The sequence below is a fragment of the Halichoeres trimaculatus genome, unplaced genomic scaffold (assembly GCF_033239565.1).
Source record: "Halichoeres trimaculatus isolate MK-OKI-2021-1 unplaced genomic scaffold, fHalTri1.1 fHalTri1_scaffold_9, whole genome shotgun sequence".
Classification (NCBI taxonomy): Eukaryota; Metazoa; Chordata; class Actinopteri; order Labriformes; family Labridae; genus Halichoeres; species Halichoeres trimaculatus.
The window spans coordinates 27331745-27348540 of NW_027437188.1; the positions used below are offsets into that span (position 1 = coordinate 27331745).

Below are 16796 nucleotides of genomic sequence, written 5' to 3' on the forward strand. Positions count from 1 at the left end.
CAACGCATCCATCAAAGGGCACTTGGAGGTAAAGTTTCACCATTTAGCAACACACACTCACACATACACACACACAAAAGCTCATGAGCTGCTGCTGCTTTGCATGCTCCCACCATGAATCCAGTTTTATAGCGATCCGTAAGCAGAGCACTCCAGTTCACTGCTTTATGGAGTCTCCTCTCGATGCCAATAACGCAGAAAGAGGACAGTTGTTTAAATGCACACCGATCTGCTTTGAATCTCCGGGGGGAAAAACACAGCTCTCATCACCCTTCAATCAAAGCTAGTTTTTCCTCCTTTTGAAAATATGTGGAGTAAAAATGAGTTGTAAACAACCTCAGAGGAGGAAAAACACAATGTCTGATGTGAGACTGAAATTAAACAAGAACAGATTAGAATCTCTTAAAAAAGAGAGCTGAGGAGATCAGCTTCTCTGTCTCCTGCACTGTCTTCACGACATCCACCAGGAACAGCAGGTGGGTGCTGCAGATTATCCCTCCAACCAGTAACGTCTTATGGACCACAGATCCCATAATTAACCAGCACCTGTTCACGCCTGAACTGGAGCAAGAAGTGGAACAGGTCAGTCAATTCATTACAGGTCCTAAACTTTGTCTGTCTGTCTGTCTGTCTGTCTGTCTGTCTGTCTGTCTGTCTGTCTGTCTGTCTGTCTGTCTGTCTGTCTGTCTGTCTGTCTGTCTGTCTGTCTGTCTGTCTGTCCGTCTGTCCCACTGGACTGGCCCAGACTTCATGACAAACTTAGTGGCATGAAGGATGTGGTTAGACTGCCTCTTCCTAACTGTTAACAAATGTTTGTGGTATTCAATAAAGTTTGGATAATAATAGTTCAATTTAAACAAAGGAAACATGACCTAGCCATCCCCAGCTCACACACTTTTCTATTCAAGTCAATGTGTTAACTCACACTGGACGAATGCTTGATTCGACATATCAACTTGCACCCAGCAGATTGAGTTGGACAGGTAGTGGTGCACAGGAATCAGATAAAAACAAACCGTGTCAAACTCAGATCATATTTAACTTGACTGTAACAATAAACCGACATAATGAGCACAGCCCATCCAGGAGTCCACAGGTTTGAGGTTTTGCAGTCCAACATAAACTACGAGGCTCATCAGTCCAGTGTGAATCAAGGGAACTCCCCTGACAGTCCAGCTGACTGAAAAGTCCTGCAACATGCTGGACTGTACGCATCTGGTGTAATCTGATGTTTGATGACATTTTTAGAGAGTTCAGCAGCTGATTCAAAAATAAAATCTATACATCTGCACGCTTTTAATTCAAGGCTCCAAATGAAAAACAAGTGCAGTATAGAAACAAAAAAGAGCTGAAGTTTGGCTTCACAGGACACATTAATAAAAAATGTTGGACGAATGAAAACTTTGGAACTTTATCAACCAATATGAGGCTTCTTTACATAATTTCTCCCATTTTCCTTTTTACTTAGAACCACCATGTGCTAAATATTTGCACATTAATGTCTTAAAACCTGAAAAAATGCAGTAGACTTTGGCTGAACCTCAGGGACTCTGCGCAGCACTTTAACTTGTTTCTGGTCTTTAAGCTGTTCTGAAGAAAAAGATCACAATGAAGTGTTTCTGGTCAAAAAGTCACAGTTGACCTGATGCTTTGGTTCAGTTCTCGAAACACCTTCTCTATCAAACTACAGCTAACATAAGAACAGTCATGAACCAGCTGTCTTTCCTCTCTTGTTCTACACACACACACACACACACACACACACCTCTTGAGCTGGGCCACTGTGTTTATGAGACAAGAGGTGCGGATGAAGTATTATCAGCTTTGCAGAATGAGGAAGTAGTTCTGGTCCAGTTCCAGTCTGAATACCTTGTCAAAAAATGGTTTCCTTCCAGACATAACCAACAATTAGCTCAAGGTGTAGGAGGCTTGCTCTGCAGGGTCAGAGACTGGACTCAATGACTCAGCCTTTATGTGTGTTTGCTTTAAAAGTTAAGAAACCGATAAGCGCATTAGTTTCTGCATCACTTGAACTCCTTGTTTCTGAGGTCACAACGAACCGAAGGCGTTGCGGAGCCGAGAGATGGCCTAATGATTTGGATTTTCCCTTGTCAGAGTGAGACCTGCCTCGCTGTGATTCACCGTTAGCGCAGCGAGGAGTGCGGGAGGCTCAGCCACGAGTCTGATGTGTCATGAGTCACTCGTGTTCCTCTCAGGCAGAAATAGCGAGAACTTCTCCCGCTTTCGTTGTCGTCTTAACTTTTCGTCCTGGATGCTGCTTACCTCCAAAAAGATGTCAAATTAAAGCCTGGCTGTCTGCTTCAGAAACTTATATAACCCAAAACTTCTGCTTCCGCTTCATTTACATTTCCGCTGAACTCTGAGAGGAAAAGCTCCTTTTCCTGATTTGTCAGCGTGTGAGGTGTGCACATCACTGGCAGTGACAATTTTTAGGTCGTGTGCTTTTGTGTCCATGGAAACTGGGAGGGAAGGTGAGGGCCTTTCAGGTGTGTGTGAGTGTGAGGGAGCACAGTTGGCAGACAGAGATCACACACATGCACTGATTCACAAAAAATAAACAATCAGAGCTCCGGGCTCTCGTAATCAGCCTCTCTATCTGACTCTGTGCTTGCTGTGTCATTCTGTATCTGCAGAGAGCACATGCAGATCAAATCTAAAACCGTACAGAAAAAACGCCCCCGGCCTGCACATGCCCTCCTGTGGCCGCCTGTGAGCGCACTCAGAGCTGCTCCTCCTGCAGCTGTCCACCTCTCCACTTTGTGGGCGCAATTTCTTTGTTCAGCGAGGCGAGGCGCTGACGTCAAATCGCCTCCTTTGTTTTAGAAGCGCCTCAGCTGCATTGTTTGTCTAGTGTGAATTCTTCAACCTGCTGCTGTTGCTCGGAGCAACAATGAGATGAGTGGCCAGATTTTTCAATCAGTGCATAAAAAGAGCAAAAGAGGAAGAATCAGGCACAAAAAAGACACCACCTACTCTTCGTGAGAGCAGAAAACTTGAGCTGAAAGGAGCTTTGTTTGAGAAAGACTTGGTTATTTCTACAGCAAGTTTGTTAAAGAAGCAAAAATGAACAGATTTAGCCTTTTTAACCCTCGAGAGAGAATGTTTTCTGGATTCCTTGGTCTTTAAGACAGCTCGATTCAAGGATGATCATTTGCTCTTTGCTCTTTTCTCTCATTTAATCGCAGAGTAACTGATACCTTTGATTCGAACAGACCCTTTTCTTCATCTACCATTGAGCAATCCCATCTCACTTCCTTTGTTTGTAAGCTGAGAGTCTACAAAACAAGCGCCCCTTCATCCTGCCGAGCTGACTGTATCATCTGGATGAACACCTGACTGAGTGACTTCCTGCGCCGCTCTTTGACTGGATCAATAACCGTCTTGTGCTCAGGGAGGAAGACGAGGTTCAGAGCATCAACGCTGTGTTGACACATCCGAAAATGAGCTGCAAGCATGAGCCGGACACGCAACACAAGGGAGTCAGTGTCCTCAACAGAGTCAATGAGCTGTTTGGTTAAAGGAGCGCCACAGTAAACAGAGCAGCTGTGAAGGGGAGAGGAAGATGAGGAGGCTTGGCAGGAAGGACGCCTTCATCGCCTGAGAAGAGCAATGAAAGGGGGAAACACTGAGGGGCAACTGGGCGATGACCTTAGCGTCAACGGGGCCCCTGGTGGATAAATGACGATAATTCAGAGTGTGCTCAAGCGAAGGGTTTGACACCTGTTCGGCTCTACAGAGGAGCCTTTCACTGAGGACAGGTGCCTTGGCGGGCAGTGGGCCGTCCACTTCCTCGTGCTCCCTCTGCTCCTGCTCCCAGCTGCTGGGCCTTTCAGACCTCAGACACAGATTCTTCACATGCTGGATGATCTGCTCAGCAACCACTGCAGAGAAAAACTCAGCTGCATGCTATCAAAAGAGACAAATCACAAGTTTCTGCCAGCACAGCACAAGAGCAGATCACACCAGGTAGGAAAACTATAGGAACAGGATTTAATGATGAACATAAAAAAGAAAGCTTCTTAAAGGTGTAGGCTCTTTTTTCCTTAAGATTAACAAAAGAGGAGGTGAAACAGTGGAACACCATTTGAGCCAAAGTCCCAAAGCATATCTTCATAGTCAGTCAGGAGTCAATTTATTCGTGGGACTAAGCCGCAAATACAACACACAAACGTGATCCAATAAACGACAGAAGAAAAACTGGATGCAATTTCCCAAATGTCTGGAAATAGCTTTTTCTGTCCCAAATATCAATTCAGTCTCATCTAAAACCATGAAAATTACAAAAAACTTCCAACAGAGGCTGACTCTGAGGGGATTATCGTTATATTTGCTTTAAAAATGACTTATTCGCCAATTATTTTTCTGCTAATCTGCCCTATTTACGATTCTCAGAGGTGTCTGACTCTGCACTCAGTTCGTTTCACTCGTCGGTTATGCAGAAAAAACAAAAACCATCCAACTGTTTCTGTGGGAGTCTGAACACGTGTGTTTGAGTGTGTGTGTGTGTGTGTGTGTGTGTGTGTGTGTGTGTGTGTGTGTGTGTGTGTGTGTGCGCGCGCTGCAGTTTGCATATGTGCGCTGCGTCAGTCTGCTTCCTAACTGGCTCAGTGACCTGTGTATGAGACAAACAGACTGGAGGGGGGCAGGGAGGGGATGGAGGTACATTAGTGAAGCAGTGGAGTGTTTTCACTTGAATCTGTGCTTCAAATATCTGCAGTTTCAAACACGTACAGTGGTATTTCACTGGTATTTTAACATCTGTGTTGCAGTGAGAACGCACATGTTACAATAAACATACATTTATCCACGCTGCCTTGCATAGCATACATACCGGGGCACGTGTACACACTAGTCATGCGTTTCAGATGTGGGCCAACTGGCTGCAGTCCAGCGGCAGCAGGGCTGGGTTTGCCTGCTCGGTCCCAGCATGCTCTCCGTGTGAGGGGCAAGGTGCTACGCTGCATAGCTGGAATGTTTTCCGTCTTTGTTTGGCCCAAAAGCCCGTGAGATTCGTTTAAAGAGCACTTACACACCAGGACAAGTTGAGACATGTCTATAACTGGTGGTGCACACGTCCACTTCTTTAACTGCTCGCCTGATTTAGAGGTTTTAATATGAATCCAATTAACACAGAAAGGCGGAGAATTTTACACACACACCACATTCAACACATGAGTCTAAGATCTTTGAAAGAAAACTCAAACTCTAAATCCCATGATGACAACTCTGTTCCCCTCCAGTTGATATGCACTGGCAGTGTGCAGGATACGTTTTCTAGGAGGTGCTGAAAACAAATCTGCTCTATAGCTTACTTTATATGGAAAAAATGGTGCCCATAAAAATAGCGGCTTCATGCTGCATTCATGTGGTGTCAGACACATTAGGAAAAACGACTTTCCAAGTTGGAAAATGCACATTAAGGCATGCTAGAGTCAGAACGACAACTTGGAAACTCAGGCATGAATTTCTTGTAGCTCTGCTTGCAGACGTGACGTCATATTAATCATCAATATGGCAAGCAAACAATGTTTTGTTAATGCAATATTTTTGTTTATATTAGCATTGATCCTTGATAAGACATTCAGATAATGTGAAACCCGACTTTCTGAAATGAAAACATGAATGACCCAAGTCAGAGGAGTCTACATCAACTGGGAAACTCAGACCATCTGAGAAGCACCGTTTTTAACAGCATCATAAAAATAAAAAATGAAAACGACAAAGCTTTAAAAAATAACACAAAAGTTGTAATCAAACACACTGACGTTTTTTTCCAAATATGTCACTTTGTGTCCTCATTGACACAGAGGATAACAAAAGATCGTCATTTCATTCACAAACTTACACAACAACAAATCAAACCACCTGCGTAGGTTATTTCAGCCTTTCATGTAATGTGAAGTCAAACAGTAATTGCTGTAATTTTACCTCTCTGACTCAGGTGATTGGATGATGAGTCAGAGCTTAAACACTTTCAGCAAAACCACAGATTGCCTCCGTCCAAATTGCCACATCATCCTTAACCACAGAGAAGCGGAAAGACAACATGTGGGGTCGGTTATCCGGACAAGCATTTACAGTTCATGTAAAAGTCAACTTTAGTTTTTAATAACTCCTCAGAAATTAATGTGTTAGGGTGTGTAGGGTGTAAAAGCTGCAGCTGGATGAACTCTGTGCTGCCTGTGCATCAAATAAAAACAGTCACTTTCACGAGTCTTTCATAAGCGATGAATTATGCTTGAACTGGCTGTCACTGTTGACCTCGCTCACAGCAGCAGCAGCAGCAGAGGAGATGATGTGACCTGAAAGTGACGCGCGGAGAGCCGCCCTGTCACATCCAGAGGCTCAAATGAGAAAATCCACCAAAGAATTTTAAGTGCCCCCTCTGACTTCTTCGGAGAGTTTCATCCGTCTGACATGAGCGCCCGGCACTCTAATTTCTTCATCCGCGCAGAGCAGCTGTCACAATACCGACGCGCACAATATCATCCAGTCCGTGTTGTCGTGCAGCTGTGTGAAACGGTCAGAGGACTTTCTCTCAGCGATGTCATCATCGCAGCTGCATCTCTAAAGCCTCTCTGCTTCCTCCCAGGAGATCTGCTGTGATTACCTTATCCTCAAACATCCCTCTGTGTCCGAGTCTGAAACTCTCAGAGAGGAAACATTTCAGAGCACATCAACTTCTGATAAGAGTTAGAGAAAGTTCAGAAAAGTTTCCTCTGTGTGTGTGTCTCTTTTTCCAATCAAATTAACAAAATGTGTTGATTAATAAAATGCCCCAAAAGATCAATAAAAAGGTCCACTATGTTGATAAAAGTTGAAAGATGCATTCAAGACTATGGGAAAAAGGATTCTTGACACTTCTCCTTGACACAACTCAATTAGTTTGTCACAATAAACAGTTCAGATTAATCCAATAGCTTCAAAGTAATGGAAAATGTCAAAAGCAGCTCTTATCTTACTGAACTATGTTTACTTCAAACCATAATGACCCCGTAAACAAGACATGAGTCATTTCTTACAGCCTTGATCCGAACAAGTGAAATTTCTGAACAATCTATAACAATCGTGGGTTAAACAAAATGAGAGTTTACTCTTTAAATCAGGTTGTGGGTCAAAACTGCACCATGAGGTCTTTTTCTCATGCTCGCCTTATAAACACCGGGTAATTACCGGCTATCAGATGTCAACATCCATTTCCTAACACCCATAAAATACTGTGATTTAGGGCCGTTTCCTCTCGTTTGTTTTGGTTACGTTCTCAGGCTTTCATTTTCAGCTTTGTGCAGCGGCTTTCATGTGCATCCAAACTCAAAAGCTGTACAGAAAGTCTTTAAGAATTGATGTGTTTTGTTTTCAAAGCCAAAAAATATAACGTTTTATTACCAGGCTGTGGTATGTGCTTGATGTTGATTGGTCAAAACTCAAACAATAGTGATTTATTTACAAAAACATGAGCAAACTTGAGCGGACTGTTTAAAATCAATCTGTAGAAAGGAGAACAACACATTTCCTCTCAGCCTGTTGACACTGTGACAAAAATTGAGCCACTCTAGCCTCCATCTGCTGACATAGCAAGATGGGCAACTATTTTGCTAGCTTTTGCTAGCCACCTCTTTCTACTTCCTCTTCCCACCTTTTTTTCTGTCAGTGTTTGAGTAACTGACTCAGTCATGTGAAGCACTGGCAGGAAGTAAACATCCACATTAAACTTTGAAGATCAGTGACCTTCTATCGCAGTCAACAGTTTCAAAGTCCACTACTATGACGACAACTCTATCCACATATCCACAGTGAGAATAAAAGGAAAGAGTGGGCGTTGCAGCTCCTCTGTACTGCTCAGGTACTGAACATCATGGAGGTGTAGGTACATCTGAAGTGTTTTTCCAGAGCTGGCTGTTCTTTTCGGCAGATAAATGCTGCTCTATCTTGCAGCATTTTTCTACTCTGCACGTGTTTCTCTCCTCTCAGAATGAACTTCTCTCTGAGCCGTGATGTGTTTGAATTTACTGGGCTGTTTCCAGCTCCGTCACCCTGAGTACATCAGCTGACAGCGGCCTCAGTGCTCAGCTCTGAGAGGCCCTCACAGACCCCAAAGTGCAGAGCGGAGGCCTGAGGGCTTTTCACTCAGCTGAACACAACCTCTCTATGTGTGTGTGTGTGTGCAGATCACTGACCACTGTTGTGGTAAGAGGAGGATAGATCTGACGAGTTTCACCCCCGAACTCTCCGGATCTGGACTCAGGATGTCCACGCAGCCCTTTTTCGGACACCTGCGGGGGACTGTGAATGTCTCTCTGATGGGACCAAGGGACGAACACACAGTCATTCATCAGCCATCCGTGGCATCGCTCTCTCATTCACATACAGATACCCACAGAGAGACAAAGCCCCAGCTGCCTCAAGTGGCAGACTTACACACAACACTGGGCACCAAAGCAACACAGCTCCATTTAGGGCTGGAAGAAATGCCCCGTCACAGCCGCTGAGGAGCCTCTCTATACATCTCTGTGCACGGCTGCACTCACAATGGACAGAGGAGGATTCATTAGGAGTTAAAGGAGAGAAATGAGATGGATCAACACATGCTGCCAGAGACAGACGCGGTTCAAGTCCAAGGTTTGACTTTAAGCCCAAGTATTAGGAGCTTTAAATACATCCAGCAAACCAACTTTTGCCTGTTTGAGGGGGTTCTTGTGACAGTCCCACATCCTAGATTTGCTGTTACCCCAATTTCCATTATTTATGCCAAGCTAGGCTAACATAGCAAGTCGCTTACATAGCAAATTGATTCTAACAGATTCTGAAAATGTAAAACAGCAAACTTAAAATATTATTGGAACATGGACTAATTAATAGCAACATTTACAACTTTCTAACCACTTGAAGTGAAGGAATTAGGGCCTGTTTCCACTGGCAGCGACATGTTCCAACTCTTCTACCACAAAGACTAATTAAAGTTGTTCAATTTCTGAACTTAAGTAAAAAGAAATTAAATAGCAAAGGCAAGGAATGATGCCCTAGCCACAGCAGCACCTTAGATCTGGACACTCTCAGAAAAACAAGCCTGATAGTTTCCAATCTGCAATTTTTGTTGGCAAAGTTGCCTTCGGTAGTCCCGCCACTTCTTCATAGAGAGAAGTGGCATTCAGGAATTCAGTGGTTATCCACGACTTGAACTGTTTTCACCTGAGAGTGCTGCAGGATTCAACAAAACAGCTAATGCCAAAGGTGCTGTGCTGCCAGTGTGAAAATGCTGTTAGTGGACACAGGCCCTTATAGTATTAAGACATCACAACTCAAGGTTGCCCTGTTACAGATCTTTAACTCAAGCAAAGAGTTGGTTTTCATGAGAAAAGATGGCCTTGAGCACATTTATGTGATAGTCTGCTGGTTGATATCAGCCTTTTGTAGAAAACTACATGACTAAAAGATCATTTTAAGGTTATTCAGACTTCTTTTTTATTCATTTGATATTAAAAATACTACTAAGTTGCTACTTTTACTGACAGTCTATAAAGAGTCTTACAAATCTGTCACAAGAGGCAACTCATCAGGAAGTGGTATTGATCTTTCTGCCACTTAAGTGCTCGCATATTGAAATAAGACAAACAGCTGCTTCTGGACTAAGAGCAAAAGAAGGAAGAGGCGTTTGGCTGTAGTGCTTCTAATGCTGGTGATTGAGCATCAGGGGCATTCAGACTGTCAAAGCGTGGGAGAAAACGCAGAAAAAGTGAGTATCACCTACATCAATGAGGAGAGAAAAACAGCTCTACACATAGAGGATGTGTCAAAGTTATAATGAATCACCACCAGTTTCCAAAAAGGAAAAAAAAAACTCCTCTGGCTGCCGGACAGTGAATAATGGAGGTGTGAAAAACTCTCACATTAGCCCACTTCCCCGGAGTTCCTTGTGACTCTGGGTAAGTCAGCAGTTGCAGCAGCACTATACAACTACGAGGAGGCCCGTAGGAGGACACTCCCGAGCCGAACAAACCAATTACACCCCTGTCAGGGCCGCGGCACCGCACTGCATCATCCCACAGAGACACCACTGTCTCACCGCCCGCTCAGCAGACCCAGCACTGATGAGCCGGGAGGCTCGGCATGTGTGGCACGGCCGTCAGCCCCGTCATTAAGTGCTGATTGTCCTTTATTAAGGAGGCAGTGTTGCTCAAACAAAAGGCCTGCCCTGGTCAGCACACACTGGATTGTCTGAGCATGTGACTCATGTTTGATTGCAGAGAGAGGCTGGAGGCTGAGCTGCTCTAACCCCATGACTCTCCCTCAGAGCTGGGGCAGCCTCCAGGACTCTGAGGAGCATTTACACATTCCTCCTGAGGCGGAAACACAGGCCATTAGCATCACATGCTAACAGAGACGGGGCACACAGCAGCTCCTTTCAGCAGAGTCTCATGGTGAAGTTAAAACAATTCATGTGTTACCCCGAGGTGACTCTCAGGGAGCTTTGTTTTGACAAGCTTTGAAGTAGGAATGAAACACTAACCCAGTTCAATCAATCATTTTACAAACTTTAGCATAATACAGGGTAAAAATAAAGATAGGAGACTTTACAAAGACTTCATTCACTGTAATTTACATTTTGACATCGTTCAAAACTCTAGAGTTGACAATTAATTTTTTTTATTATAGACAAAAATAATAGCTGCACACTGTGTGAATTAATGCCCAGCATCATTACGTAAAACATCTTTATGTGCTTATAACTTCTTCGTATAACCAGTTCTATGCTGCTTATAAATGAAGCAATAGTTATCAGATAGTGGTTATGCAATATTTGATTCCAGGAACAACTGTTTGGTTGAGAAAGTATGATTAACCCCGTAGTGATGCCATGCTGCAGCATTCCTACGTGGCTTGTTGCGACAGAGCAGCGGGGCTCTGGAGGCGGCGACGAGTCCGTCAATGTGAAAGTGGGCAGACTCTGCTGGCAGGCCCAGGCTCGATGTTACACAGCCTGCAGTAATTACAGGAGAGGGATCAGGCTAGTTGCACAATGGGAGTGAAGCATTAGCTAACTACTGTCTGTCAGCCCCAATAAACTCCAACGCCCCTCACAAAAGATGCGGTGAGCTCGGCAGAGAGAAGGGGCTGAGGATGGCCTGAACTGGCACACGCTGTTCATTAAAGGGGTGGAGGATCTGCAGGCTCGCTCTGGCTCTGGTTATGCTGAATGATGATCTTCTACGGGGATGAACGTTTGCTCAGTCACATCAAAGATTCAGACATGAAAAACTTGACTGAAAGAAATCATTCAGATATCTACAAATGTGATCTGATCAGCCTGATATAAACAATAACATTCCACTTTTAACAAGGCTGCCTTCATAAAAAGTTTACAAGATGAAACTAATGGCTTTAACAAAGTGTAATAAATATTTCATAAATACTTCAAAGTTAATACCTTGTTGAGGAACTGTTCTGTTACCAGGTTGTAAATAGCATTGGCTGATTATTTTTTCAGTTGTGCAAATTAAAGCCCATTATTTAAGGCTCCTATATGCAATTATCAGCCATTACAACTCATATAAACTGAAACTGTCTCTCTCTAAATAACAGTTTTTATGTTTGAATTGGTGAAAAGTCGTCACTAAATTATGGATTTTAATCCAAAAATTACCAAACATTTAGATGATCTGGCAATTTAAAGCTCCTTTGAGGAATTTTAGCTGACTATGAAACTGACTGATATTCCCATTTTTGCCTCTCTATGACCTAAAAAAGCAAACAAGACCATCAGTACAAAGACTGACATATCCTCCATTATAACTTTTAATGCCTTAAACTTACATGAGAGGGGGTAGGCGTCAGACAAGACAGCTGACAGCACCCTAAAGAAAAGGACTTTCTTTTAACTTGCAGACAACGAAACCCAGATAACATTTTTTATCAAATAGCATTTCTTACACAGGCACATGATAAGAGATAAGAGGTATCACTTGGTTGACAAGGGGTGCCAAAAAAGTCGCAACACCGGGTTCCTCACAGGTGCTTTAAAAGTTACTATTTTGCTGATTTTTTGACACATTTCTTGTCTAGATGGAAAAATAGGTTAATGAGGCATGTACTGACTCTTTATAAGTGCATTTTAACTAGTTATGACTACTTACTAAAAGGCACCTTCCCATCTTTTGGATTTCCTGAAGATTTTTATGAATCTGTTCATTAAAGCGTGCTGTTCTCATTAGTTTTGCTTCAGCTGTTTTATTTTGACACTGTGCAGGTCAGACAGGGAGGGCTCACATTGATATCTGCACTCACATCTCAACCCAACAGAAACATAAGGAGCTACTCATCAAAAACTTTCAGGAGTTATGAAACTTTCTGTGGGAGTAAGAACAGAAGCGTAAACCGGAGGATGAGGACGGAGGCGGAATGATGCAGACAAAGCGTCGGGACAAACTCATTGATCAGCAGCGGAGGAGCGCTCTCCCTCCCTCCATCGCTCTCTTTGTTCATCCCAGCCTCTGCTTTTCAACCAGATGCAATTTGCTGCAGTTTGGTGAGCCAGAGGAGGCTTCCTGATGACTCAAGGTGCAAACCAGGAGCTCACGACAACAGTTTTTTTATGAATTCAGAGCACAGAGTCACATCCCCAGCTTCCTCCTGTCAACTAGCTGACTGTATCCTCTGACAGAAAGGGGTTAGGGAAAGTTGATACAAGAGATTTTGCATTTATATATGATATTCCTCTTTCCTAAAAGCAAGTGTTGTTTTCATAGAAATTTTATTTGCTGGAGAGTCTCCCCCCAGGGCGTTTTCTCATTTCATCAAGTAGAACTGAAGACATTTTATGATCTTTTTCAGTGCTGCTTACAGTGACATAAAAGCGTCTAACTGAAATTAAACTGCAGACCAGTCACATTCAAATGTTACTGCACCAAAAAGCACAGCACACAGAAACCGCAGCGGTTTTATGGGCTGCAAAACAATTGAAATGCTATATTTAACCATATCTAAGAGCTTTAGGGCTTTTACCCTGACCAAAAGCAGACAGACTTGTTATGTCTTCTTCTTTTTTATCTTTACAAACACATCACTGATGCTCTGATTTCATGCACAGAACATGTCAGCTGCTCATCTCCTGCATCAGGTAGATACGATTCAACTTTAGAGTAAACAATGGCGCACAGTGATGTCTGTGTGAGAGGAAAGAATTCAAATGCATGAATGAAGAAGTTTTAACCAGTGAGTAAGCCTACACCAGAATTCATACACTCCTACAAACCAGATCCAAAGAGCTCATCTCCAATCGCAACAGCAACAAAACTCTGCAGGATATACTCATCACAAAACTTTAAAGCTCCTTTAGCAAGTTTTTAGCTGGTTACAAAACAGAATGAACTGAGCCTTTGTGTGACTGTGAAAATCAAACGTTTAAATTATTATCAGCAGCAAGGCTGAAGGTTCCTTTAGGAGTTATTCGTAATGCCTGTAAACACTCTGAAGGGGGTAGGAGTCAGATCAGATGACTGCTAACACACTATCAAAACACCATAAATCTGAATTAGTGACACATTTGACTGCTAAATGAAAACATGTGGGCAGGACAAATTCAGTTAAGATACAGAGGCACTGTTTTTCCACAGGGGGCATCAAAATCAACATAAACACAAAATTCCCTACAGGAGCTTTAACTCAAGAAATAAAACACAAAGCTTTAGCTGATGATTCTCAGCCAATTAATATGGTTTTAGTCTGAAAAAGGGTCTGAAATGCTCCGAGGTCTAAGAAGACATCTCGTTTAGTTCAACTCAACAAGCTGAAAATAGTAACGTCAAAACATTTTTACATGTCAGAGACTAAAAACAGCTATTTTGGGAGGAAAATAATCCAGACATGATTTTTTGAAAATTATTCAAGAGGATGAAATTTTTAGTGTTTCATTGTGACATTTGAAAACAAGCTTCCATGATTCATCAAAACGTTTAACTATGACTTTATTGTTTTCTTAGTTAGCCAATGTCCTTGGGCCTTTTTTTTCTCTCTGTGTGATTCAATAGATCAATAAAACCTTTTTGAGCTAAATCTAGACAACATGGTGAATTTTAGTCTCCTTTCTCTTGTCTGTAGGCAACTATCTTTGGGTTGTGGACAAAGCGTGACATTTGAGGACATCATTTCATGAAATCAGTAACAGATCAACATTTTCTTTGAGCGAAAAAAAGAAACAGCAGAGGAAATAATCAGTGGTGACGGCCAAAGTTTGTTGGCTAAAGATGTCTCAATTGGCACAGGCAAATTAGAGTAATTTTACAAAAAAAAAAAGATGTAAGCACAATGTGCTTATCCTGTGCAAAAGGAATCATCAATCAGTTCCTCCCAAGAGCATTTTTTTAATCTGCAGGAACAAGATCATCATCTTCCTCAGCCATGCACCTGAAGATCTTTGACTCACACTAAACAATGTGTAGCATCACTTCTCCTCCAAACTTTACATTAAATTCACAGATTATCTATTTAAATAAGCTACAATAAGAAGATCCTTTGGGAAAGACTCTTCTGCAACACCTCATTCAACAGAAGTTTCCTCAAAGGGAGGCAATCAGAGAAGAAGACGTCACATGAGCTTACTGATAATTAGTGGTGGTGTCAGGACACTGTTGTCCACCTAAAGACAAAACAAAGACTTCTTTCTAAGAGTGTGAACACAGACTTCAGTGTTCAGCAGGTCATAATAGGATGAGGTGGAGGTGCTGGAGAGGGGGCAGGACAGACTGCCTCAACATCCTTGGCTTAGACCCATGCAGACTCAGTCGCCCTTAAGGGCAAAAACACAGACAGGATGAAGAGGCAGAGGCCGTCCGCAGAACACAGACACTAAAACACTGCACATTTTAACACAGATTTCCTCCTGATTGATGATAACATAAACATAAATAACACGATTTGGGTCAAAATGTGCAAAATCCATCCTCAGTGTTTTGATTCATGGACATCATCCTTGTCATGGCATCCTTTGTATGTCATAAAAATACCTGCACGGCTGATCAAAACAATAATAACAAAAGAGCCTTAGTCATTGTGTTGACACAGTGGCTCATAATACATTAGATCAATGCACAGAGGAGCAACAACACCTGCAACTACAAGACGGGGAATTCAGCCAGGCGTTGTTTACCAGGCCTCATGCACTGTCATGCTCAATGCACGGCTGCAGAAAACGCTAGATTACTGTAAAATAACCTGCCGAGGAAAGGTGAGGAGGACACACCTACATGCACCTCCTTTATTTACAGTTGCTCGACCGAAACTAGACAAGGCTGCACAGTGTTGTCTCCGGTATCGGCTGCACAGAGGTGGATCCATCTGAATAAACACACACAGATATGTACACACACGCATGGAGAACGTACCTCAGGAATTCTTGCAGACAGGTGTCACAGAAGCGATGTCCACAGGTAGACACTTGGACAGGCTCCCGCATCGCTTTGCTGCAGAGCGGACACTGGAAGCGTCTCTTTGGCTTCTCCAGAAACTTGTAATCAAAGCCGGGCATCGCTGCAGCTTCCGTCGATCAGTCTGTTTCAGGTTAAAGGTACAAATGTCCTCTGTGGTGTCTCCCCTCCCCCTGAAATCGGGGCTATTTATTAGCTGCACAGCCGTTTTAAGCCGATGAGGGGTTCATATCACGTCCCGTCTTCCTTCCTTCCGCCGACAGATCGGGATTTAATAAAAGGAGACGCGTCCTCCTCCCCCAGCTTCTCCTCCTGCAGCCCGGAGACTGTCAGCAACAAAAGGAGCGACTCTGTCCAGGAAATGCTGCAGATATGGTCACGGATTCCTCCTCTCCTTATCACTGAGTGTATGTGTGTGTGTGCAGGTTTACAGCTCAGGGGGTGACAGAGGCCGTGTGTGGCCCTCTCCTCCTCGGTGGATGCAGAACTGACACACTGAGCACAATGCACAACCCCTCCGTCTGTTTAGGTGCTCCGAGTCCCGCCTCCTCCCTCTGTGCAGGAGGAGTCAAGAAGCTGAGACGCTCACATTCACACCATTTTATCCCCCTTTTCATCTCTATTTACTGCTCTTTAAATGGACATTATCGGTCTGTCTTTGTCTGTGGAGGCCTAAAATAAGAAACTACTATTGTTTCCCGTTGCCTTGAATATACATTAAAATAAATCTGATTTGATAAACTGATTCACATAATTTTATAATAAAACATTTATGAGAACAAAACACACTAACAATCCTCTAAAGGAAGGTAGGAGTGGGAAGTGGTTTGTGAGAAGATTTGAGTCAAATAAATTAAAAATATGACCTAAAAAAATTACAATATAGTCCAGTCAGAGGTGACACGCGCCCTCTGGTGGTGGAGCGCGCGCACAGTTTACAGAAATATAACTTATTGTCTCTAAATTTAATGATTTAATGTTTTCCTGATACATTTTCAGGAATAGCTGAAAGGAATCACAAATGAGCCACTCTTCAAAGATATCTTGAACAGAACATAAAGATATGACAGCGTGACACAGCACACCAACACAGAAACTCTCACTCACAGACACACACACTGATCATTTTTCACCTGCTGAGTTGCCACCGGATTACATCATCATTACATCATCACACGGGACAACAATGGTAAACCATCTGCGTCGCCAGAGAAGGTGTGAACACATCTTAACTATGGCCTAATTATCAAAATTATACATAAATGGATGATTTTCATATTATTGTACATACCACGGAATGTGAGAATAGTTATTTATTAATTATGCCAGATGACATCATCTCTGTGGAAGTGACAT

At 42.9% G+C, this 16796-nt stretch overlaps 1 protein-coding gene across 1 annotated transcript in view; it reads right to left on the reverse strand.

The window, feature by feature from the left end:
- traf4a (tnf receptor-associated factor 4a) overlaps window positions 1-15987 on the reverse strand; it is a 36681-nt gene extending 20694 nt beyond the window's left edge. The window contains exon 1 of the mRNA XM_074679806.1: window positions 15399-15987. Coding sequence (XP_074535907.1) covers window positions 15399-15541 — 143 coding nt within the window. The 5' untranslated portion in view covers window positions 15542-15987. The remainder of the gene's footprint in view (window positions 1-15398) is intronic.
- Between the last annotated feature and the right edge of the window lie 809 nt (window positions 15988-16796).